Source organism: Sorghum bicolor, chromosome 2 (assembly GCF_000003195.3).
Source record: "Sorghum bicolor cultivar BTx623 chromosome 2, Sorghum_bicolor_NCBIv3, whole genome shotgun sequence".
In the NCBI taxonomy this organism is placed as follows: domain Eukaryota; kingdom Viridiplantae; phylum Streptophyta; class Magnoliopsida; order Poales; family Poaceae; genus Sorghum; species Sorghum bicolor.
This window is the reverse complement of record NC_012871.2, coordinates 64,854,283-64,879,325: the sequence shown is the minus strand read 5'-3', so window position 1 is coordinate 64,879,325 and position 25,043 is coordinate 64,854,283. Positions and strand designations below refer to the sequence as shown.

The window sequence follows — 25,043 nt, the reverse complement described above, 5'->3', positions numbered from 1 at the left end:
GTACTTTTGCTGTTGCTGATTCCAACAGAAGGGGAACTTGTTCAGAGACTCGAGTGGAGTCATGACTCGCGTAGCTGCGCTGATGCGCTTGCGCATGGCTCCATAGCCATAGTCGGTACGTTCGCTCGATGCCTCGCGCTCTCTAAGGCCTTTTTAGTTTCCTACTCAAATTTTTTTTCATCCATCCTATCGAATCTTTGGACACATACATGAAACATTAAATGTAGATGAAAAAAAACTAAAGCCATGTTTGGTTCCCTTTGCTAAATTTTAGCTAGCTAAACTTTAGTCACTTTATTAGTAGCTAAAGTTTCAAACACATTGACTAGAATAAACTAAAATAGTTTAGTCCTATTAGTCATCCAAGTGTAGCTAAAATAATTTTAGCTAGCTAAAATTTAGCAAGGGGAACCAAACAGGCCCTAATTGCACAGTTTGGTTGTAAATCGTGAGACGAATCTTTTAAACCTAATCAGTTCATAATTAGCTATAAATGCTACAATAGCTCCCATATGTTAATGATAGATTAATTAGGCTTAATAGATTTGTCTTGCAGTTTTCAGACGGGCTATGTAATTTATTTTTTTAGTTTTTAAAAATCCATCCCGACATCCTTCCGACACATTCGATATGACATCCAAAAATTTTCTTTTCACGAACTAAACAGGGCCTAACTGTAAAAACCTCCGCAACACTGCATGGATAAGATCATAAGACTGCATGACTGCAAAAAAAATGGTCCAATCGTAAGAGACACCAGAAATGGCAACAACAACGACCTTTCCCCCCTAAAGTCAACTAGGAGGACTTTTGTTTGTTTGTCATTTTAGGAAGCTTTTCTCTCTTTTTTTCGGATTACATAATACTCCCTTTGATTATGGCTTCTAAAGTTTCTACTGAAATATAATACGATTTATGCGTTCTATGTGGTGTCCATGTCAAGATTTAGCAAAGTTTGGATTTAGAAACTATAATTTGATGAGGAACATCATAATTGAGTTTAATCTATGGGTTTATACATCATTTTGAAACACTTGTATCCTCTAGGGGTCTCACCTCCATTCCTCTCCTTTGAGTGTAGTCGTGTGGGACGTCTAGGGTTGACGCTAACCGTGAAGCATTGCACTCGCCAAAGAGCTCCACGTCCTTTGCAACTCAATAGTCACTCGAGCTTTGGAGCTCAAGCCTAAGGACCCAGCCGCTTAAGGTATAAGCCACATAGATCTAGCCGTCACTGTCCCTCCAAGCTGCTCAAGCTATGGCCTATGGCGCACATATTTGGCACTACCGCTCCACCGTGTTAGCACGGGTTCACTAAGTTGGATGAGCAAACTGAACCGACCCGACCCAAAAGGAAGGGCTCTATGTTGCGCCTAGGCCGAGGGCTCGAGCCTATAGGTCTTTATTGGTTGTTTGCATTAGCCTTTATCTCTATTTATCCTTATGCAACACAACTTAAGCCAACATCAATATATGTAGTGTCTTGTTGTTTGGTTTATCTATACAAACAAACCACATTGATAAAATTATATTGGTTGTTTACATTTTGTTGCGTGTATTCATCTTCCATTTTTTGCGACCACCCTCAAGGAGCACATTTTTTCATTAAGAGGGTGCAACATGGGTATACGAGGCAAGCCATGACTCGCCCAACTGAAGGAGAAACACAAAAGAACATAGAAAACAAATGCTAGGGAGACTGAAGTTGTAATTACATGGTCACACTTTGCGACCAACAAACGAAAAGTGAAGTTAACCTATGAAATCTGCCGCAGCCCAAAGACTTGCATCATCTGACATCGTTGCAAAACCTATCAAACACGCAACTATTCCTTTCTTTTCGAACTAACCAAGGTACCAACAAGAACCAACAATCAGAACCCTCCTGTCGTACCTCCTTCGGCAACAACGAGAGCACTAATCAACAACAAACTCCACCAGCACCAATTGTTAGATGGCCAAGGTAGCACGAAGCCTGGCCTAGATCTCATGCGTATAAACGCAGGCAACAAGCAGATGGTCCATCGTCTTTGGCTCCTGATGACAAAGGTCGCAAACTTACAATCATCTTCATGTTCTAGTTGAGGTATTATATTTCTAATAGAAGTTTGAGAGATGAAAACATTTTATTTTTATATACGCGTCGACTTGTGTAAACCTAGGTTAAGGGTCGTGTAAAACTGCATTATCTAACGATTAGGTGTGTGCAAACCTGCGTTATCTAATACAATCAAATCTCGTCTACTAAACCTACATCAAAGTTTTTACATAGACAACTACTCACCTCATTCAAAAAAAAGTGTCGTTTTCGGTTTTTATGCCACAAGTTTAACTCGATTTACAGAAAATACATATGGTATTTATATTTTTAAATAAATTTGTTAAAAAACTAATTTAAAGATTTTCCAATGATACTGATTATGTACTATAAATATTAATATTTTTTACTATATTTAGTTATATTTTAGAAGCGCAAACTACCACTGACGGAGGGACTAGAGTAAAAACGAGCAAACTGCACAACGTACTTTCAAGTGTAGAATTTTTTCGCTTGTTGCATTCACCCGAAAAATGCCCAAGGGATAAAGTGACAGACAGACGACACAGACAGCCCTTCCGTCTCCAATCCTCTCGTCATTTCCTCTCGCTTCTGCTCGGTTGCAGCCCAGCGTAGATCTTATTCTTGGCCGAGAATCCTCAAGCTCTCCAATTTCTGTTCTTGCGCCGCTTAGCAATTCCGCCCCGAAATTCTTTTGCGGCGCAGTCTTCACCCGAATCTTGGGTCGTAGGTTCGTAGCTAAGAAGATGAACAAGGACAAGGCTCCGATGCCGGGAGATGGCGGCCCCAGCGACGGCTTGCCGCCGCAGTCCACGCGCCGTGCCGGGGCGCCGCCCTCGTCGTCAACCCCACCACCGGAGTACGACATCAGCCGCATGCCGGACTTCCCAACCCGGAGCACCGGCCACCGGCGTGCGCACTCCGAGATCCTGGGCCTCCCCGACGACCTCGACCTCAGCGCTCCCGGAGGCGGCGACGGACCATCGCTGTCGGACGAGAACGACGAGGAGCTCTTCTCCATGTTCCTTGATGTGGACAAGCTGAACTCATCGTGCGGGGCGTCGTCGGAGGCCGAGGCTGAGTCCTCGTCCGCCGCGGGTGGCGGCGGTGAGGGGGCTGAGCTGGGCCACGCGCCCAGGCCAAGGCATCAGCATAGCCAGTCCATGGATGAGTCCATGTCGATCAAGGCGGAACAGCTGGTGGGGGCGCCGGGGATGGAAGGCATGTCGTCTGCAGAGGCCAAGAAAGCAGTGTCTGCGGCAAAACTTGCTGAGCTTGCTCTTGTTGACCCAAAGAGGGCTAAAAGGTCTGTTTTCTCACAGATTGTATGTTTGTTCTTGTGAAATTTCATCTATTATGCATTTTCTTTTGGGTACTTGGTTCAGTTGGCCAGGTTTATTTTTAGAACAGATTTGGCGATGATGATTTGGAATTGGCTGCATTATTTGTTGATCATTTTCATATCAAATGATTGCATCAGTAAATCTGCCTTTGCTATATTCTTAGCTTTTTTTTTTTTGAGAAATTGCTATATTCGTAGCTAAAGGGAGGTTAGTGCATTATTTATTGAACATTTTTACAGAACAGGTTGCGTGAGAGGCAAGGTGGATCAGTAAGATGGTAGTTGAGACTGAAGCAGAATTACATAGTGAACTTCAACTAAGAATCTGATTCTTAGGTTCAAAGAGCCAAAGACTGTATTGAGGGATGCTTTGCACAAGTAGTATTGAGGGTGAAAATGTCTGATTCCCAGAGCTTCATGTTTGTTCTTGTGAAATTTCTTCTACATATAGTCCTTTTACATACAAATCAGTTCGGTTGGCCAGTCTTACTTTGAATGACTACATTATCTGTTGGTCATTTCACATCAGACAATTGCATCTGGAAATCTTTCTCTGAGATATTTTGCTAAGGGAAAATTACTAGTTTGGAACTTTGAATGAATGGAAATGGTATAAGCAATCAAGGTTTGCTTCATAGAGTGGGCAGGTTATAAGAAATATTGGTCATATTACAAGAAAGATAGGTCATGGGCAGGCAAGATGAATAAGAAATATCACATTCAGACGGCCAAACAATCAAAGAGTGCAAATGCGCTTTGTTCCCTCAGTTTTAGAGTCCTTCCATTGCCTCCTTTCAGAATGATCATCCTTCAAGATAAATTGAATTTTATGCTGTGAATAATCATGCTTATACTGATATCTGTATCATTTAACAGGATTTGGGCTAATAGACAATCTGCTGCAAGATCGAAGGAAAGGAAGATGCGATATATTGCTGAACTTGAGCGCAAGGTGCAAACCTTGCAAACAGAAGCCACAACATTGTCGGCTCAGCTAGCATTGCTGCAGGTAGACACTATTTCTCTGGGGCTCCCTTATGGATTTTTCTGCTTTTGAAGTTAGTCTTGAACTGGCTGCTGGGGTTCTTCCTGAGATCATCAAGGTTTAGGAACTGATAGACAATTAATGTATACTGAAGAAGCATGATTCAAGAAACGAAACTGGCCACGAGTCGCTGGAACTCAGTCTGCTCGGGCCTGCAGTTGAGTAGTTTATGTGCGGTTCAAATTATGTTAGACGCCTTAATATAATTCCATACAACGCAGCCCGGCTCCTGGCTCCCTGCTGCTGCATGCACGGGAACCCAGGACCTGTGTTCTGCACTTCCTGCTCTCTTCAACATGTGTTTTTAGGGATCTACTGTAGTCCACATTGATGACTTTCAATCCATACTATTTATTGCCTTGCCATATGCATGATAAGCAGAGCTTGGGCGTTAGGCATAGTCTTCGATTGCAAAATGCTTAAATGCTATTTAATTTTAATCCAAGGTGAAGTTATAGCTTTTTCATTGTCATAACTCATAACCATAGCTAGTTTTTTTGGGTGGTAACTTGGGAGTTTTGGAGAGATCAGGGGTTTGATCCTTGAATCCTTCCATATTTATGTCATACCAGCTGCCAGTTTCTTTTTGGGTGTAAACCAGCTCTCTGTTCTGTTAAAAGACTGCTAAAGTAGAACTATATGTTAAGAACCATTTGATCTGTCCAATAGACTGTATCATGGTTCTTCCCAGATGTTGCCATTTTTTAAATATAAAATAGTATTGAGTATATTTGCTTTCTTTATGGAACCAAATGATGTTCCATCAATGAAAGATGTAATATCTGTACAATTGTACAAACACAAGTGGCATCGAGACATGTCCTTGCATGCACAAAACACCATTCATGTGGTTTACTACAGTAGAGCCACATGTGATGAGATATATCTTGGAAGGATGATTTTCTAAGTTGCGATATCTCATATCCCTGTGGTTTTGAATCTTTTAATCAAAGTAGGCCATAATGCCATGCTAGTTTTGGAATGGCTTGATGGTTTTGTGGGCATTACTTTCCTCCTTGTTATGAGTGAGACAGCCTTTATCCCTTGTTAGGTCTTTATACCGTTCACATAGTTATCTAAGTAATTGGAGGTGTTTGGTGTTCCCTAGATGGATATAATGTTCCGAAAAAATATTGTTAGAGAGGGTATACTTTATACTAGTTTCTTATGTCACACAAGTGATCTTTTTATTCGTTGTCATATTATCTTAATGATTGGCCAGATCTATGCTGTGTAAAGAAAAGTATGCCGTATTACAAAAGTTTTGACATCTAAAGCTTAGTGAAATGAGGTCCCAACTTTAGCAATTTCTCATTTCTATGGAGCATCATTCCTTTCTGGAGCTACCAATTAATATACAAAATACTTGTGGATCACACCTAGATGCTTCACTATGCTCATGCGATCAATAACAGTTATTCTGCTCATTTGCCTTGCTCTTTTCTACTAACTGTTATTCTACTTGTGTCGATATGTCAGAGAGACACCACTGGACTAACAACTGAGAATAGTGAGCTGAAGGTTCGCCTGCAGACCATGGAACAGCAAGTCCACTTACAAGATGGTAAAATTCATCCGACCCTTATGATTGATGGATTTTACCTTGTCCAACATTTTAGTTATTAGGTCTACTGCAGTAACAGTCATTTTTTTTGCACACTACTACTTTTCCTATGCATGATGCCAGAACCTGTGTGCGTGCGAAATATATTATGACTTATGAGCATAGTTCACTAGTGTTTGCTGTTCTTGGTGCAGCTTTGAATGACACACTGAAAGCAGAGGTCCAGCGGCTGAAGGTGGCAACAGGACAGGTGGCCAATGGTGGTGGAGGGATGATGAACTTTGGTGCCATGCCACGCTCGTTTGGAGGCAACCAGCAGATGTTCCACAACAACCAAGCGATGCAATCCATGCTGGCAACGCACCAGCTGCAGCAGCTCCAGCTCCACTCCCAGCCTCAGCAGCAGTCGCAACATTCTCAGCACCAGCACCAGCACCAGCAACTGCATTCGATTCAGGCGCAGCAACAGCAGCAGCAACTGCACTCGCTGCAGGCGCAGCAGCTCCAGCAGGTGGCGAGAGACCTCAAGATGAAAGCGCATCTGGCCGGCCAAGGCCAGTGGGGCGATGGGAAGTCTGGGAGCAGTGGCAGCTAAGCTTTACTGGCACTGGAATATTTTGGTGCACGTGGTGGTTAGGAATGGAGATCCCTTGTTTTGGTGATGTTGCTGTGCAAGTGTAGTTATCGTTAACTCAGTTATCTACCTATAGGCTCAGTTCAGCTTCAGTTTTATCGTTAACTCGGTGATCTATAGGCTCAGCTCACCTGCAACGTACTTCAGTTCAGAAACTCGGATGGTAACAGATGTTTATCTGTTGGATTTTGTTTGTATCTCTTTGCTAGTTTAAGGGTTAAAATGGTTGGAATTTCAGGGCTTCAGATGAAATCTCCCGTCTGTCAGGTACTCAGGTTCTAAATGTATTACCTCTAGATATGTAGCCTACCTTGGTGGTGTCATTTTAGGATGCCGTTCACTTTTGCACAGCTTATTACTTGACTAGATGTTAACCAACGCTATGTATATTAGCAGCAATCACGAACCGCACAACAAGCAAGCATGCTTGAACAGTAGTGAGAGCCATCAAGCTGCATTAGCAGAACAACTACCATGGTTCATCGGTGAGGCTGCATCGTTGCTGTATCTTAGATTCAGTTTATGGGTAACTCAGTTACCTATATGTAGCTATCGGCAGTACTGCTGCCGTGCTGCGAGTTCAGTTCAGAGCGGTCGAGAGTCTCGGATGTAATTTGGTTGCATCTTTTTCAACTTGCTACTTCACTTTGGTCAGGTATATAATCATCAGTTTAGGATCGCGCTCTGCTATTGGAGCTACTACTACTACTAGCCCACACTGCCACGTGTCTACGAAGCAAATGTTCGCAGGTTGCCGAGCCTGGAGGAGGGAAACGTCGCTACCGACGCTGACCAAACGCAACAATTCCTTCGGCAAAAAAGGGACGCGACGCGACGCGACTAATATCCTGGGGTCGGGTTGGTGCGCGCCGGGTGCACCCATCGGCACCAAACAACCCCTTGTTTACCGTTTCTGGTTCAACCACTAGTCCTATCACAATTCACACCACCCCCCCCCCCCCCCCCCCCCCGACCCGACCCAGCAGCATATAGCCGCCGTCACCCGCGTGGTCCTCCAAACCGTGCAGTGCAACCGCACCACACGGCACTCTCCTCACGCACGCGATGCCGGAGCCGCCCGCGGGGTACGCGCCGCTGGGCGCGGTGGATCGGCAGCGGCAGCGGCGGCGGCGGGCGCTGTTCCTGCAGAGCTACCAGTTCTCGGTGGAGCGGCGGCAGGAGGGCCCGGCGGAGTGGCTGGGCGCGCGCCTCGCGCGGAGGCTGCGCGAGGTCGGCGGGGCCGTGGCGAGGGCGGCCGGGCGCGCGCGCTGGTGGGTGGGCGCCGGGCTCGCCTGGGCGTGGCGCGGCTGGAGGCCCCGCGCCGACCCGCTGCTCGGCTGCTTCGGCTCTTCCCACAAGTACTACCTGCACGACTACGCGTGACGCATAGCATATTCACATCGACCAAGGATGTGTGTGTGTGTGTGTGTGTATGCAACTGGTACTACGTTACGCGGCTGCTTGGTTTTCTCGAGTGCCAACGTGTGCACATGTGCCGTGGTGTATACCGTATGTATAGTGTGTATATTATTGATTTGTTGCTACGTACTGCATACTGTGTACTTGTGCAGTGTCTAGCACACTGTCTGTGCGCTACCAGCTACCTGTCTACTCTCTCTATCTCAAAATAAGTCTTCATCTCACGTTTGAAGGAGTCAGTCGATTTCATGTTGAACTAAATGTGTAGAAAAAAATATCAATATTTATATCTTCGAATATGTTTATTATGGAAATGTGATGTGACCAATGATGCTTATATGGTATATTAAATATTAATATTTTTAATGTATATTTGGTTAGAGTTTAGATTGGTTGACTTCTTGTATGAGATGGAGATTTATTTTTGGGATGGAGGGAGTAAGTAGTATTTTGAGAAATGCATCTACTAGCATGTTTGGTGCCGTACCATTTGTGCCTGTAGTCACTGCCGGTGCTTCCAACTTCCAACCAAACCTCTTCACTTCATACGCCAAGCAAGATTCACACCTCGCTCGCTAAGATTACCGTACCACCAGCCGTACCTAACCTATTATCAAAGAGGAGATCGTATATTTAAGATATATATGGTCATATGGATGAGTATATATATATACCTCTCCAATAAGCACCGATTTTGCTTGTACTGAAACATGAACTATCTGCTGCCTAAGTGTCTAATGACCTATCTGAACCTCTCGACACTTGGATCAGCAGGCTGCAGCGGTGGGGAACATATACTTGTCCGAGTCTGACCGACAGATGGATCTACTCTTCGGAACAAACTGCACATTGCCACATGAAGTCACTAGCTTCTGCCCAAGAAACCAAAATTTTGCCAGGATGGGCCATCAGAAAGTTTGCTGTTCACGTGCGCAACAGCAAGCACCAGCGATCTTGACTCGTAGTTGGCCCTAAAAACCTGCCAAGCACAAATAGCCACTCCACGATCATAGTACTGGCGAATACAACGACCACCTCTCCATTGCTCTCCTCATCACATCTAAGCTAGCTCATACCACAGTCGCATTTTAGCGAACGGCCGACGGCGGCGACGTTGTGGCCGGCCGGCGTACGTGGCAAGATCGAGATCCGAGAAGACCCATGAGCAGCAGCGTGGCCTCAGCTTCGTCGTCCTCTCCACCGACGCCGCCGTCGCCGCTGCCGGTCAGCTTCGGGCCGGGACTCGAGAGGTACGACTTCACACCGTCCCCGTCGCCCTCGCCGCCTTTCTCTCCACACGGCGGTTCGTCGCCGCTGCTACGGGTGGTGCGCTCGGACTCGGATTGGATGCTACATTATTCTACGCTGTCCGTGAACAAGATTCACCAAGAACTGATGGCGCCTCGACGACCTACCATGGCGCTTGGTATTGATCTCAGAACGTGGTAACTAAACAAGCAGTGAACTGTTAACACTTCTAGCTAGTGTATATCCTGTATATTCTTGTGTCTAGCTACATTATATTACTGGTTGGTTCAGGGAGGTTCAGTCATCTATGTTTGCGTTGATTGCAGTTTGGAGCGGCTACTAATGCTGGTGTGCTGCTGTTGCTCTTCTTCTAATAATTAATAAGCTTGGAACGATCGAGGAAACATGCCACACAACAAACTTACTTCCAAGATCATCAAGATAAGTTGTACTCCCTCCATTATTCCAAATTATAAGTCATTCCAAGAATCTTGGAGAGTCAAAACATTTTCATGTTTGACTAAACTTATAAAGAAAAATACTAAGATTTGTAACGTAAAGTGAATATATTATGAAAATATAATTAAGGAAGAATCTAATGATACTTAGTTGGTATCATAATAATAATTATTTTATCATATAAATTTGGTCAAAATTAGAAAAGTTTGACTCTACAAGATTCTTGGAATGACTTACAATTTGGAATGGAGGGAGTACTAGCTATGCCAAGAACTTACTTCCATGTGCCTTATTAATACACCGCAGATAGTTGAGTGATCAAATATCTAGATAAGCGTGGAGTGCTGCCCCAAACCCACAGTCCACATCTGTACCAGACCTCTATGGAGTCTCTTGCAGAAGGACCAGCAACTTTCATCAATGTTCGCTTGAGCTTATCACCCGAATCTGCCAGTCATTCAACAATGTTTTTCTCTCACAACAAATCAGCCAACAATACTTTCTGTCATGCTTTATCAGCCAAACAAACAATAATTTCGGAGGCATGTATTTTAGGTTAACCAAGGCGGACATCTAAAATACCTTGGATGAAAGGTCATGGTAAATCGGACCTTTTTCGAGGTGGTTAGGATGTCCGCCTCGATAAATAACAAAATAAAAAAATTAGGCCCGTTGATAGGGCCCGCCGAGCCCATCAAAGGACGACGACGCCCTAGATCCGCCACCACAGGGCGCCAACCCCTGGATCCGCCGCTGAGGAGCGCCACCTCCCTAGATCCTCCGTTGGAGGACGACAGTGCCCATGATCTGCTGCTAGGGGCGCCACCGCTTCTGATTCGTCGCAGAGAGCCCACAAGGTGGAGGAGGACAAGTAGGGGTTGCTGTGGGCTTGGCCGCGAGGGGATGGAGGGTTGCGCCGCCCACCATGGCTGACGGAGGGGTGGGTCACCAGGGCGTCAGATCTGGCCTCGTCTAGGGGCCGGGAATGAAGGCGTGTGCCACTAGATTTCGTCGAGAGGGGAGGAGAGGGGTGTTGCACGCGCCGCTGGTCTCTATGTCGTTGGGAGAGAAAGGGTGGGGATGGGAGAGAAGGGCGCCGGATGGATCTCGCCTCACCTAGAGGAGCGCCGAGAGGAGAGGGGCTTCGGTCCGGCTTAGAAGGGAGGGGAGGGGTCGGGTGAAAGGGAGGGAAGGTGTCGGGCGGTCGACTGAGGGAAGAGTGAGGAGCGGACTAAAACCCTAAATCGCTAATATATACTCGGAGCAAAATATCGGGCCCGGACGGGTCGATATGGACTGTTTGGGCTTCGAGATGGGCCACTATTATCCGAGACGGGCCTTATAAGATGCCCGCCTCGGTTAAGGCGTTTGTATTAGAACAACCGCCTCGGTTTATCGATATTAACCAAGGCGGGTATTTTAAGGTGCTCGCCTTGGTTAATCGATTTTGCGAGGCGATTTTTGTACCTTGGTTAATAAAAAATGTCCATCTCGATTAATGCCTAGCATTAACCGAGGTGGTTGAAAATATTGCCTGCCTCGGAGGCCTATTTCAAAAGGTCTCGCAAAATAATTTTTATAGTAGTGATATGTACTCTCTCAGTCACGAAAAAGAATGTCACATATGTTTTTATGTAGGTTTTTTTGGTACTACTAGAGAGCCATGCGGTGGATATTTTGATATGAGTGGATGAGGAGAGCCGCATGTGGACAGGCGCCAGCGGCAGTCGACACGAAGCCGAGTGAGCGGGCGCCATGTTCGGAAACAACCGGACGTCTGAGTCAAAGCAGTACGGTTGAAATATGTATTAGTTGCAAGGGTATTAGCGTCTGCCTACAGGCGTGTATAAATAATTCCCCTAAGACCAGTCTCAAAGCATAGTTTTATGGTATAGTTATCAAAACTATAAACTAGATAATCGAACCACATGAGTTTTATGGATATGAAACTCCTTCATTTAATGACTCTGCCAAGTCAGCAATTTTGCTTATATGACACTTTATTTAATGTGTATGACACTCTCATGAAGCATTTAATGTGCATGATACTCTCACAAAACATGTATTGAGACTGGTTTAAGAGAAACAGATTATTAATAGACATCTCGTCATTTTACCCATTCCGTCCTGTTCGTTTTTTTTTTCTATTCGCTTGAATGACTGCCTGATGTTCGAAGGCTAAGGCCAAGAACAACAATGGGACCTTGTGGGCAAATAATAGTCGATGAAAAGTGGCCTGCTATCTTAATAGAAGAAGTAAAGCATCTACATCGAAATGAAATCCGTCCTCGAGCGTTCCCGGAACTTTCGATACTTCCGTCCGTCCTTGCTCCGCCGGTCGATAAAAGTTATTCGGTTCGTAGCTACGCTAGATGCGGCCACTTCGGCGAGCAGAGGAAAAGAATCACGCATATGCATATGCAAAACCAAAGCACCGAACCGAGTGATGACGAGGTGATCACACGTACGCCCTTTTTCTCTTCTCTCTTTCCAGGCAGGGGAATCGGGAAAGTAACGAAGCGAAGTACGCTGAAACACAACCCCATTTGCTGCTAACAAAAGGAAGACATCCGATTCCCCCAGACTGAAAATCTATCCCCACGACCACGAGGTACGTACCCACCACACACCGACTCGATCTTTTGAATTCATAACGACCAGTCAATAATAAGCACACAGTTTTCTGAATTTCTGACATGTGTGTTCGTTCGTTGGCCAAATCAAAGACGTATAAGTACGCTGCATATGCCAAACTCGGATGTGGAAGCAGCGACGAGCGCAACTGTGAGCAAGTACGGACGTATCTGCCGATGGAATGGATGCAGTCCAAGTGATCGACCAATGCAACCACCTCCGTCCTCCTCCCACCCAGTGCCCAGTTTCTATTGACTCGCGCACCAAACCACACCCATCCCATGCATGCAATGCAAGGTCAACACACAGCACACACTCTACCACTAGTATACCAGTCACTGCGAAGCTGCCTAGTCCACGGGACGCGACATTCGCCGCGCCGCAGTCTCGTCGCCTCGGCAGATCGATCCACGCGCTCACACGTACGGCTCCCCTCCCTTCCTTTCCACCGTGTAGCTAGGCTAGCTAGCTTAGTGCATGCCTCAGCAAACGCGTCAGGCCGGATCCCAATCCAACCGACCCACCGGCGACGACCCCCGGCCTCTCTCTATAAGTAGCGCGTCCGCCACGCCCCGATGGACCGAGCACCGGCAAATAAACCCGCGCCACCGAACTTGGCAACACTCGCGTACATTCCATTCCAGCCAGAAACACATCACGCACCGATCAAGCAACCACCTGTCTCTCTGAGCTAGCTAGCTTATTACTTTGGATCGAGATCGTCATCGATATGGCTTCGTCGTCGAGGCAGCTGGCGGTTCGTCTCGCCATGATCGCGCTCGCGCTCGCTTTCTTCCTCGCGTGCGCGGGCGTCGCCAGCGCCGCGAGGCCGGCACCGGCAGCGTGCGGCGGCGGGGAGGAGGTGGGCACAGGCACAACGGCGGCCGCCGCGTCGTACCTGCACATGTACCCGGCGGCGGCGGTGGTGGAGAAGGCGAGGGAGACGGTGGAGATGCTCATGGCCAGGCTGCCGGCCGGGCCCAGCCCCAAGGGCCCCGGCCACTAGCGTACGTATCGTGGCCATCGGATCGGATCGGTGTACGTACGCGTTGACACGTACGAAACAGATGGCGTACGGATCGAGCCTGTGTATAGATCGTCTCTGTGGGCGGCCATGATACTAGTATATACTAGTTATATAAATTGTATGTATACTCCGCTAGCTAAAGTGCTAAGAGCACGTAGTATACACAATTATTATATATGATTCTTTGATTGATACCTTTGCCACTAGACACTAGTAGAAGTATACATTAGGCTGTGTGCTGACTGCTGAACACTTCCATTTGTACTTTTCTTTTGTACCATCTGCTGTTTAAATGAGATTATGATGAATTAAGGTGCAATTATTTAAGGAAACAATGTTGCATCTTTTTTCCTTCATAAGGACAAGTGCCGCGTGTGCCTAATTTTCTTCTCTGTTGATGAAATAAATGAACAAGAGATGTATCTGCTCTTCTAGTCAATGGAACATGCATGTCTCTTTCATCTTCTGCTTGCTTCTATATATAGGAGAGTATGTTATTAGTAGTGGAGTAGTTTGTGAAGCTTTGTTTGATGACGTGCAACCTGCAACCGCCTCCGCTCGTCAAATTGTGAGTTCACACACATGCATACTGAAGAATCAAGAATGGCCAAAATCTGACCACGGCATTGATGCATGACGAAACAGGGATATATATCAATATCAAAGACGAAATGGGCCAAGCACTGAACACTGCACGTCTATTAATTTATTAGACTCTGCCTCAAGCATGCATGTACTCTGGTTATTATGATCTGATCTGATCTCCATGTGGATGCTGAGCTCGTACGTTGCTTCCACTTGTGCTTCGTTTTTCCTTCGTGTGCGTCAATCCATAATGTGCAATTGTTGAGTGAGCAACTTCTTAAAGAATGACAGCGGCAGATAGAAACAGCACGCCACAAATGTGCAGGAGCTTAGCTTTACGGTCAGCAACAGCTGCTGAATGCAGAATTCAACACGCACCAACTAGGATCATGCGTGCCTTCTTTTAATTGCCTCTGGCTAGATAGCTGCTATATATGCAAGCGCCCAAATCCCCACTGCACTAGCTGTTTGGTCCGTAGAATAGTAACACAAGTGAAAATGAAATCAGTTCAAATCAAACAACTCTAGCCTATAATGTGGCTAGCGCAGTGCTAGTTGACGCTCATATCTGTTAATTCGTTGTGTGCTCATGATGCATCGATCGGCAATATGCAACGGGTGTTCAGTACATCCCGCGTGCGTGCAATCCCTATTTTCCTTTAAGCACTACTTCAACAGTATTTTTTAGCCAAAGAACGATGTTTTTTTCTCACAATAAATTAATATAAGCAGCAACATAAGCTAAATTTCAGCGAAGCAAACATGAAGCTTAAGGAAAGAAATAGCAGACATATCAAATCATCCGGAAGAATTGTCGACTTGCACGGCTGAATATATAGCTGTGCTCGTTCGTGCAGGCTACTGCAAGTCCAATTAAACAAGCCATCCATAACTCGGAAAGCCATGCCTTCCTACCGCCTGCAAGTACCATTCACTCACTAGTGCAATGCAATGCCTGCGATGAGTTCAATTCGTCTGGTGAAAACAACCGCTCATTTTTTTCTCCACTGATGCCGCACCATCGTCGCCTTCCCCTGTCCATTACACGTGTGCGCCCTCAGTCACGTCGAAATGGTGAGATGAGCACCGCCACACGGGTGATGCTGGTACAGCTGGAACGGCTCAAGTTGATTCCAATCGAAATCAATGACTCACAAAATTTGGGCCCGTGGGCTACATTTGGGCTCAAAATCACCTAAAATTTATTTTGTCCTTGAAGGCATGTGTCATTACTCCCTTACCTATTGGATTTGTTTTGACAAGTGTGCAAACACATATTTTAATGCAAAACTGCTTTGAGATGTGTGTTTGCACACTTCTCAAAGTGAGTCCAATGGGTGAGGGAGTGAGGGCATGTGCCCTTAGGGCACTCACAATGCAGACTCTATCATAGAGTCTAAAGTTATTTATTACCTCGAACAATGTGGACTTAGAGTCTAAATAAGACTTAGAGTCTTATTTTTTCTACCTCTTTCTTCAATAAATATGCTGCCACATCAGCAAAATATCATAAATAATATGTAATTAATTGTTTTGGACTCTGTGATAGAGTCTTGCACTGTGAGTTTCAATGCTTAGTTTCATGACATAGTTACCAAGACTATAAACTAAGGTAATCGAGCCACATGAGTTTTATGGATGAAACTTCTTCATTTAATGACCATGCTAAATCAGCAATTTTGCTTATGTGGTACCCTATTTAATGTGCATGACACTTTCATGAAATATGTATTAAGACTGATCTAAGGGTAAAAAAACTGTCTTCCTCAAAATTACTCTCCACATGGACGACAGATGGCCCAACAACAGCAGTTCAGGTAGATCTTAGATTGAGACGGCCTCACCACACAAATTTCTACTATTTAAAAAACAGCGACCAAAGAAGAAAAATGAAGTATATCTCCACAGGTGAAGAAGTTAAGAGTAAGGAACTCATGGATTGCAAAATCCATATATACTGAAGCTAGTCGTCTTAGTGCCATAAATCTGATGGAACTGATTGCAATGGTAGTTTTAAGTTGAACCCATTTTTTTTCTTTCTTGCTACATACGGTTATAGAGTATGGGTATATATATATATATATATATATATATATATATATATATATATATATATATATATATATATATATATATATATATATATATAGTTGGCATTTGACAATCAAAGAGTAATAAAGTTTTGGTGGATGAAACTTTGTCACAAAAAAGAGATGATACAAACTAGGGGTACTGGTGCAATCTTAACTCTTAATAAGTGACCACTCTCGATCAGGTTCATTCATTGGAGGAGCTAGTTGGCTACTCTCTCATGTGCTAGATAGCACTTCAGTAACTATAATATAGCACGTTCGCGCTACACCAGGGACTTTAGTAACCAGTGGGCGCAGATTATTATGTTGAGAGTTGTGAAACACGGATCTTTTTTTACAAATAGCTCTGATTTTTTATAGAGACAATACACATGAGAAACTGCCTCTAACTAGAACGTGGAGCACTTTAGCTCATGAACCGATCTTAGAAATCAATTTTCACATGTGGTTTAGTTAAGAGCCACCCTAGATATTTATTCATTTTCAGGGTGGTTCCTTTAAGAGAACCGTCCTAAAAATACAATTTCCAGAGTCAAACTTGTTAAGAGAATCAGCCCTACAAGTTAGATATTTCTAGGGGCGGTTCTAGTGTGGTTACTGAACAGAATGCAGGGTGTTTATAGCAAATTAAAGCTAGGCATCTGGTAATGGAGGCAAATGGTCCTTGGTCAATGAAGTAACTTTAAACCAGCCGTCTTTGTTAATAGATGTACAAAGTCGGACAGCCAGATCTCATTTGGAAATAGCCAATTAACATAGATCATTCCGTGGAGACAACTGAGATGCTCGCCTCTAAAAATGAAAATCATCCACCTTTGTTAATCCTTTGTCTAGTAGTGTAAAGATTATCACAAGGTATGGCTGCAAGCTTGTGGATGGTTCAGTACAAAAGTATTGGTCGCTAGTCAAATAATTGACAACCAAGCGAAGCGAAAAATTGTCATTTTTTTTAATTAACTATGTGCTAAATTTTTCTACAGTGTACTCGCATTTTGACCTCAGAAACTAACTGTGTAATTAAGAGAGTAATAATAATCAAGGAGGTGTAGATTCCTTCACCCCAACAAAGAGTGAGAGATCGATCGGGCTAGGCTACTCGGAAACGAACCGAGACGAAGCAGCACTGCCAGCTTGCTTCGATCGCTCCCCGGCCGGCCCCATACAGAATATATATATATATATATATACTAGAACCACTCGTCTCTGCAGTGCAGATATCATATGGCATGCGGTTTTTGTGAAGGAAGGCGAGGGTTAGAATTGGATTGTAAACACGACTTGAAAGGCGTGCCCGAGGATGAGTCTTCCTGATGCCTTCCATTTCAATGACAGACTCGCTTGCTCTCATCGTCACCGGGCTACCTACTGTTGTGCAACCCCATTGTATGTAAGCACCGTTTGCACTACTAGCTGGCAACTTGTTCATCACCTTGTTCACTATCCAATTACTCAAATCAACGCGAGTGTACGTACTGTAGAAAGAATCATGCACTCACCTGATTGCAGCATGTATAGCAGGATATATATATTTTATAGACAAATTGAAGCCAGTGTGTACGATGGGTAAGAGAGTGGGTAAGGAGTAAAGGGGACATCTTGCCCTTGTAAAAGCCCATGACAAGATACACAGTTTCAACAGCGGTTTGTACAAGTTTTTTATGGGTATTAAATGAGGTGCAATTTCAAAAAAAAAAAAACTGTTTGGGACTATAGAAAAAATAATCATTCTATCGCCCCGTGCGGCAAAGTTCACTCTCGTCGTCTCCTTTCCATATGCAACTTCTATAAACAAAAAATTCCTATCGGTTTAAGATCACCCGACTGAAAAATTACAAACTTTTTCTATCGGGGATTCGATACCGACAGAGAAACTTAGAAACCGACAGGATAAATCTGACAGAAACATTATTGTATTTCTCTGTGAGTTAGGCTCATAACGACAGAAAAAACCATTTAGGCGAATAACAGCGACCAAAGACATGGGAAATTTAGTCAACCGATAGAGAAATTATATTTTTTTCTGACACTTTATTTTGTCTGCATTTTTCTGTCGGTATACCAATAAGAAAATTAATTTCCTAATTTCAGTGCTGGTGTTTCACATTTTTTCTGTCAGTGTCGCGCCGAAAGGGAAATTCTTGTTTCCGGTAGATCCAGGAAATTTCCCTTTCCTTCCTGCCTGCTCCCTGCCCCTCCGGTCTCTTTTCGCATGTGCCACCTTCTGTGGTGTCATCTTCCTCGTTTGCGCTGCCTCTGCCTGTTTCTTCGTCTGCGCTGCTGCTGCCTTCTTTCTTGTCCGCACCGCTGCAACTGTCTTCCTCGTCTGCACCATCGCCGGCGGCTGCGTCGCTTGCACCTCTGGCAGGTGGCACTGGCAGCAGCTTCCACGCCTCATGTGCTTCAACAGCAAGCTCACCACAAGGCGTAGGATGAGTGGCCAGATCAGATGGACATGCATGATAATTGTCTCTTGTTTCTTTTTTTCTTTTTTGAGATGCTTGTGTGATTTATGCTTGCACAGATGGACTGCAAATATAAATCTATGGAAACAGGTTAACAGTATCTCTCCATTTCTTAAGTTTTCATTGGACTCAGATCTCTGGCCATCACAATTCTGAAGGGTAGCATCAGTTAGTTGTGCAACAATTCAAAAACTGATAGAAGCTTATGCAGAAAAGCTTGACACTTTAGGCTGTAACAAATGTTGCATACCTGCAACTGCAAGGTTGTAAAACTTGTTGCATATGTGCATTTTATCTGAGTTGTGAATGTAGCTACGGAATGTGAAAGCACCTAATGTATGTGAAAGCAGCTATGGAATGTGCCTCAGTTGTGAAAATTCGTAAATGCGAAAGCACCTACTGCATGTGAAAGCAACTACTGAATGTGGGTACATTAATTCTATTTTATTAATGGAGAGATATCTGCATTTTATCTGAGATGTGGTAGTGGCTACTGAATGTGAATGCACTAATGCCTGCAGTGCGAATATTGAAGATAATTGACATATTTTCATTTAGAATGTATTTGTATCTAATCATTTTCATATATGCAACATTCCATTTCATATCCTATATATGAATACTGAACTCATTTACAATGTTTATTTGCCGATGTGAGAGTTCAAATTTTACAGATGGCCATGCATAGTAAACTATGTTGTTGGGATACGAAATGGTATTGTGTCCCTCATTTTTCACCTCGCTCAAAAAGTAGTGCAAGAGAATAATAATTTCATGCTTTAGCTTTCGGCCTTTCTTCCTCCTCTTCACTAACATGTCCCAAGTGCATACTCAACGATTCACCGTACGTGACGCACCTGCACTTCTGAAAACGTGAAGCCTAAATATATAGCTAAATAGCCATCACTGTCCTTTCAAAATTTGAAGTAACGCCTAGGAAAATTTATAAATTAAATTCTAAATGGCACTAGTGAATTCAAAGGGGGTGAAAGTGGGTTACCAATTAATCAAATAGAAAAACAAATATGATGCCGTACATACATTATCGACGTCAAGAAGACAGCCATAAAAGACCACCACACCATGTTACACTGAAAATGGTTCCTCTGAAGTTTGGTCATTGTTTAGGCTGCTCCTATTTCACTCACTGCAACTACAGGATCTCAATGAGCGCTTCTCCCATGAAAAGATCACGAACATCTATAAATAAAGTCAGGCAACTTCAACAAAGTATTTTTTTCTTCCATTATCAGATGGGTTTGATTTTTGCAATCAGGCCCACCTAGCTATCACTGACCCAGCAGCAGACAGACCATCTCGTTCCGCTTACCCCAGCGCCACTTGTCCCATCCATACGCCTCTGAGAAGCAAGCGTTCCAGACATATATGCAAGAGGGCCTACTGGTACAGACATCAAAACTTCCATTAGAAAGGGCTGGCAATGGCATCGCAGTGAAACCTCCTCCAGCGCTATGCACGTCCACTCCTAAGATCTCCAACAAACGTGACCTAAGTCCTATTGGTAGCGCTATAGACAAGGTTTACTAGCTATTTTTTGTCTTTTCTAACAACAATACTCAAAAAATAATCTTTTCTTCAAATGAGTCTTCAGGAGAGAGGATACTTAGATTTGAGTTATGTCTCTCCTGATATCCAAAATGAATTTTCCATATGAATACTATATTGGATGTTATAGGTATTATGTTAAAGACCTATTTTAGATTTGGGTTCACAAAGGTCTCCAGCCAGCCTAGGCGAGTTCTCCTGGTGCCTTCCATTCCAATAGCAACGGTGGGCTCCCCAGCGTTTTTCCTTCTATGCAATGCAATAATATATATTGCATGAGTGCCAATCGGCATTGGCACATCGCTGCGCTTATACATCATGCAAGACTATGCTACAGGAACATGCTAAGTATACAGGATGGGACGGGACCCAAAGCCATTGCGCGTGTGTATAGAATCGAACGGTCGAGGAACAGAGAGTGGTGTTTGTGTGTATATATGGCTAGACACGGCAGATCACAGATGCTAGTAGGAAATTAACATGTACAGTATGGGTACGTACATATATATATATATACAGTTGGCACTTGGCAATAATGCAAGTAGTAATAAAGTTGTGGTGGGTGAAACGTTATCACAAACAAAGAGATGGTACAAACTCAGATCAAGTCTACTGGTGCAATCTTTAACCCTTAAGTGACCTATCTCTAGTTCTCATTCATTGGAGGAGCCAGCTGGTTGCTCCCCTCATATGCTAGATGCTAGCACTTCAGAAACTATAATATTGCACATTCGCACTAAGCTAGGAAATGTTGCGGCCTGCTGGCCGTGGATTATTAGGTCGTCACACAAATTTATTTTTCTTATAGAGATGGTACGTACACATAAGAAACTGCCTAGGTAGTATATACTCGAGAACCAACCATGGAAATCAACTTTCACATGTGGTTCAATTAAGAAAACCACCCCTGGATATTTATTCATTTTTATGGTGGTTTTGTTAAGAGAACAGGTCTGAGAATGCTATTTTCAGAGTCAGGCTTGTCAAGAGAACTGGCCCTACAAGACATTTCTAGAGGCAATTCTCTTACTAGAACCATCCTAAAAAATAATTCACAAGTTCAGTCCTATTAGTGAACTGTTCCTAAAAATTACTCCCTAGAAAGCCCTCTTCTTCTTCTTCTTCTTCTTCTTCTTCTTCTTCTTCTTCTTCTTCTTCTTCTTCTTCTTCTTCTTCTTCATGACAACTCTACAAATCACTCAATTGGTGCTTACTTGAAGGAAAATGTTGCAAAAATAGAGGAGGGAGATTTTGCAATCCTAAACTTTGGAGCCAGCTCTAAAAGATAAGATTATGTTGACCGCTGTTATACTTATGGGTTGTTCAGTACAAGAGCATTTTGGTCATCACTTAGGAAATTGTTGACCACGTGAATAAGACAAAATTATCTTTCTTCCAAGTAGTTTCTTCCACCTTTTCATACACGTACATGAATAGTACAAACTTTATAAGTGAATAATAAACTCATGCTTTTAGCTGGTTTGGCCTTTTTGGCCTTTTATTCTGCTCTGCATGCCCCACGTTTGATCATGACACCAAGAACATTTTACTAACTATACATTAAGCGTGAACACTAAATAGACAATCACAGCTGCCTTTTCATGGACACAAGATGTTCCAAGAATGCAGAACCGACTCACGACGCCTAAGCCTCCGTTCGTTTCTCCGGGAACAGGCCATTCCGGAAGTCGTTCCGGATGGAACGGAGCCATCCATGTTGAAAACTGGAGTAGATTGGCCAGAGACGAATCCTGGTCCGGCCGCTGCCGAACGGGGCAACTTCGCAGACAATCGGATATAAAAAGTACTTGTGCGAAGCGTGCTGGATCCGACTGAGTGCTCTGTAGTATGGACATAGGAGTAGGACCCCAAAAAAAGCTCTGCGACTCTGCGAGCGCAACGCACAATTCTTAGGTGAGTCCTAAAGCCTTCCATTCCGATGGCGACGATGGCTCACACTAGCGTTTTCCTCGCTTCTATTCTATACATTCGATGCCAACCGACATTGCTGCTATATATATAAATTTTTGCTACTCCCTAGGAGTAGTTACTCCCTCCTTGTAACCCTGTGATCTGCCCACACGGCAGTACTCTTAGCGGGTCACAAGCGATTAATAAACCCGATAAAGCGTATATACGGTCTACCGTACCAGCCATCCACCGAGTAAATTATTCTTAGTTATTAATTATCCCTCCGATGGATGCGCTAGCCTTCCATTCAAATTCATTCATATCCCATGATATCTGCTTCGTAGCCTCCGTTCTCATCTAGTTCGTCGTCACTACCGCACGGCGGCAGGGAGGCAGGGCGCCGCCGCCGGCCTGCGGCGCTGCATGGAGCGGAAAACGACCGCATGGAGCTTGCTGCGTGCGCCGTCTCTCTCTTCTATTCGCCGAGCGACGCCACTATCCAGAAATTGAGATGCAGACATCCACGCCATCCTTCAGCTGCCACAACTGCGTCTCTCTTCCATCTCCTGTAGTCGGGCGCCATTCTTTCCAGCAGGATGTAATGTGTAGATTCAGTGGGCAAGGTATGTACTAGAACTAACGTGCAGATCTCACGTGATCTTCCATATTGATATCATTTGCCCACCAACCAATCAGGTAAACGTGAATCTGATCCGCTAAAAGACTACATAATGGCGAGTATACCTTTTAGGGCCTGTTTAGATGCACCCAAAAACCAAAAAGTTTTGGAGAAATGTACACTTTTTGGAAGAATGCATCTAAACAGGGGTCTGTAAACCATGGGCTGTAAAGATCATTTTGATTCTCTTTCTTCTAATCTGAGTGTAGCAATGGTGAATATACCTTTTAGATTGATTCTTTTGATTTTCTTTGTTCTAATCTGGGTGCAGAAAATCACCATCATGGTTTCATTTAATCAAGTATGGGCAAGTTAAAGAACAGATCGATCTCATGGACGCATGGACTGCACGTGCGGCAAGAGACAGTTTCACTGGTGTACAGCAGTATTAATTCATACTTATGTAGTATTTCTTCATACTATTATACTCCCTCCGTCCCTGAAAGCTGCTATTTCTAGAGTTGTCCTAAGTCAAAATTTTAAAACTTTGACCAAATTTATAGAAAAAAACGCTAAGATTTATAGTATCAAATTAATATCATTAAATTTATCATTGAATATATTTTAATAAGATACTTATTTTATGTTATACATATTGATGTTTTTTTCTATAAAGTTGGTCAAAGTTAAACAAGTTTGACTGGCACGGATTCTAAGAATTGAAGCTTTCAGGGACAGAGGGAGTACTATACTAGATAGTATTAGTCCATACAACTACAAGGTATATACAACAGTTGGGTATATACACATACTTGTATCAACTTTTGTTCTAAAAAATGCCATTATATGGATATACTCCCAAAGTATATGGATATACTATAAAATAATCCCTCAAGTATATATGGATATACTCCCAAGTATATGGATATACTCCCAAGTATATGGATATACTAAAATAATCCTTTACGTATATGGATATAATAAAAAAATCCCCTAAGTATATGGATATACACTCAAACTATACATGGATATACAAAAATAATTCCCTGAGTATATGGATATACTTGGTGCAAGCTATACAAAAATAAACGGCTGTAAAGAATTTATCCATACTTTATGCACACAAAAATATATACGGTTGTAAAGAATTTAGTATCCACTTTATTTAAAAGAAGCTAATAAACTCACGCCACAAAATATGAACGTGTAACATCTACTGGCCTCTTCGTCTGCATGCAAACATGCATTGCAATCAGCCCAAAAGAGTAGGAGTAAACGGGTTTTGATGGTGAACATATATCCAATAAGCCTAGTGGGAGTAACTACTCCTGGGAGTATAGAAAATGCACTATATATATATATATATATATATATATATATATATATATATATGCAGTACGGATGCATATAGTTTCGCACTTGGTAATGGCGTAATGCAAGGAGTTAAGTTGTAGTCGGTGAAACTTTATCACAACAAAGAGACAAGCAAATTACATACAAGTACAACGAAAAGTAGATGCAAATAAAGATGCCACTGCTTACATTATGGTTTGTTGCTATTCTTGATGCTATAATTTGCTGCCTCATATATGCATGAACCTGTAGTTGGCTTCTAAAGTTTTTGGTTCTGCAGGCTGCAGCCTAGCTCCCATGGAGCAGGCCACTAATAAGAGTGTTTGGTTTAAGGAACAAGTTAATCCTTCGTCTTATCACCAGAATGGAATGGGTCAATCTATCATCGCCTCATTCCTCGTAAGCTAAGAATTATATTAGTATGAGGAATAGAATCATTCCACTAAATTTGAGAAATAGACTCACGGTACACTACCTCATCTAGAATAGAGTCATTCCTCAAACCAAACGTCCCATAAAAGATTTCTACATGATTGATCGAGCATTTGGATACTATTATAAACTCCCTCGATTCCAAATTATAAGTGTGAAAGATTTTTGTTTGCTTTGTTCACTTATATTGATCCACTGTATCAATGAGAGCATCACCTTGTTTATGAATTACTGCCATGAAAATACATCACGCTCGTGCCTCTACCGAAGACTACCATGATATTTTGCCTATTTTTGTTTCACCTGAAAACATTTCTTAACAACTACTAATGAGGTCATAATGGTGGAGAAGGCTGGTTATCAATCTTAGTGATGCATCATCAGCTTAGGCCTTGTTTAGTTTGAGAAAATTTTTGGATTTCGCTACTGTAGCACTTTCGTTTGTTTGTGGCAAATATTATCCAATCATAGACTAACTAGGATCAAAAGATTCGTCCCGTGATTTACAGGTAAACTGCGTAATTAGTTTTTGTTTTCGTCCATATTTAATGCTTCATGCATGTGCCGCAAGATTCGATGTGACGGGGAATC

At 43.3% G+C, this 25,043-nt stretch overlaps 2 protein-coding genes across 2 annotated transcripts; both read left to right on the top strand.

Moving 5' to 3' along the window:
* Positions 2,581 to 6,967, top strand: LOC8063887 (transcription factor RF2a). Its single transcript, XM_002462617.2, has 4 exons — positions 2,581 to 3,365; positions 4,278 to 4,410; positions 5,926 to 6,010; positions 6,205 to 6,967. The coding sequence occupies exons 1-4, from the start codon at positions 2,806 to 2,808 to the stop codon at positions 6,603 to 6,605; spliced, it is 1,179 nt and encodes a 392-aa protein (XP_002462662.1). The 5' UTR covers positions 2,581 to 2,805; the 3' UTR covers positions 6,606 to 6,967.
* LOC8059002 lies at positions 12,991 to 13,863 on the top strand. The gene has a single exon (XM_021454646.1). It carries the CDS (start codon positions 13,135 to 13,137, stop codon positions 13,408 to 13,410), a length of 276 nt encoding a protein of 91 aa, XP_021310321.1. The 5' UTR covers positions 12,991 to 13,134; the 3' UTR covers positions 13,411 to 13,863.

What these genes read in the sequence shown, in the direction of transcription:
- LOC8063887 (XM_002462617.2), top strand. Translation starts at nt 2,806, where the DNA reads ATGAACAAGGACAAGGCTCCGATGCCGGGAGATGGCGGCCCCAGCGAC. An exon ending in CTCAGCTAGCATTGCTGCAG is followed by an intron (nt 4,411 to 5,925) that starts GTAGACACTATT and finishes TCGATATGTCAG; the next exon opens with AGAGACACCACTGGACTAAC. An exon ending in GCAAGTCCACTTACAAGATG is followed by an intron (nt 6,011 to 6,204) that starts GTAAAATTCATC and finishes TTCTTGGTGCAG; the next exon opens with CTTTGAATGACACACTGAAA.
- LOC8059002 (XM_021454646.1), top strand. Translation starts at nt 13,135, where the DNA reads ATGGCTTCGTCGTCGAGGCAGCTGGCGGTTCGTCTCGCCATGATCGCG.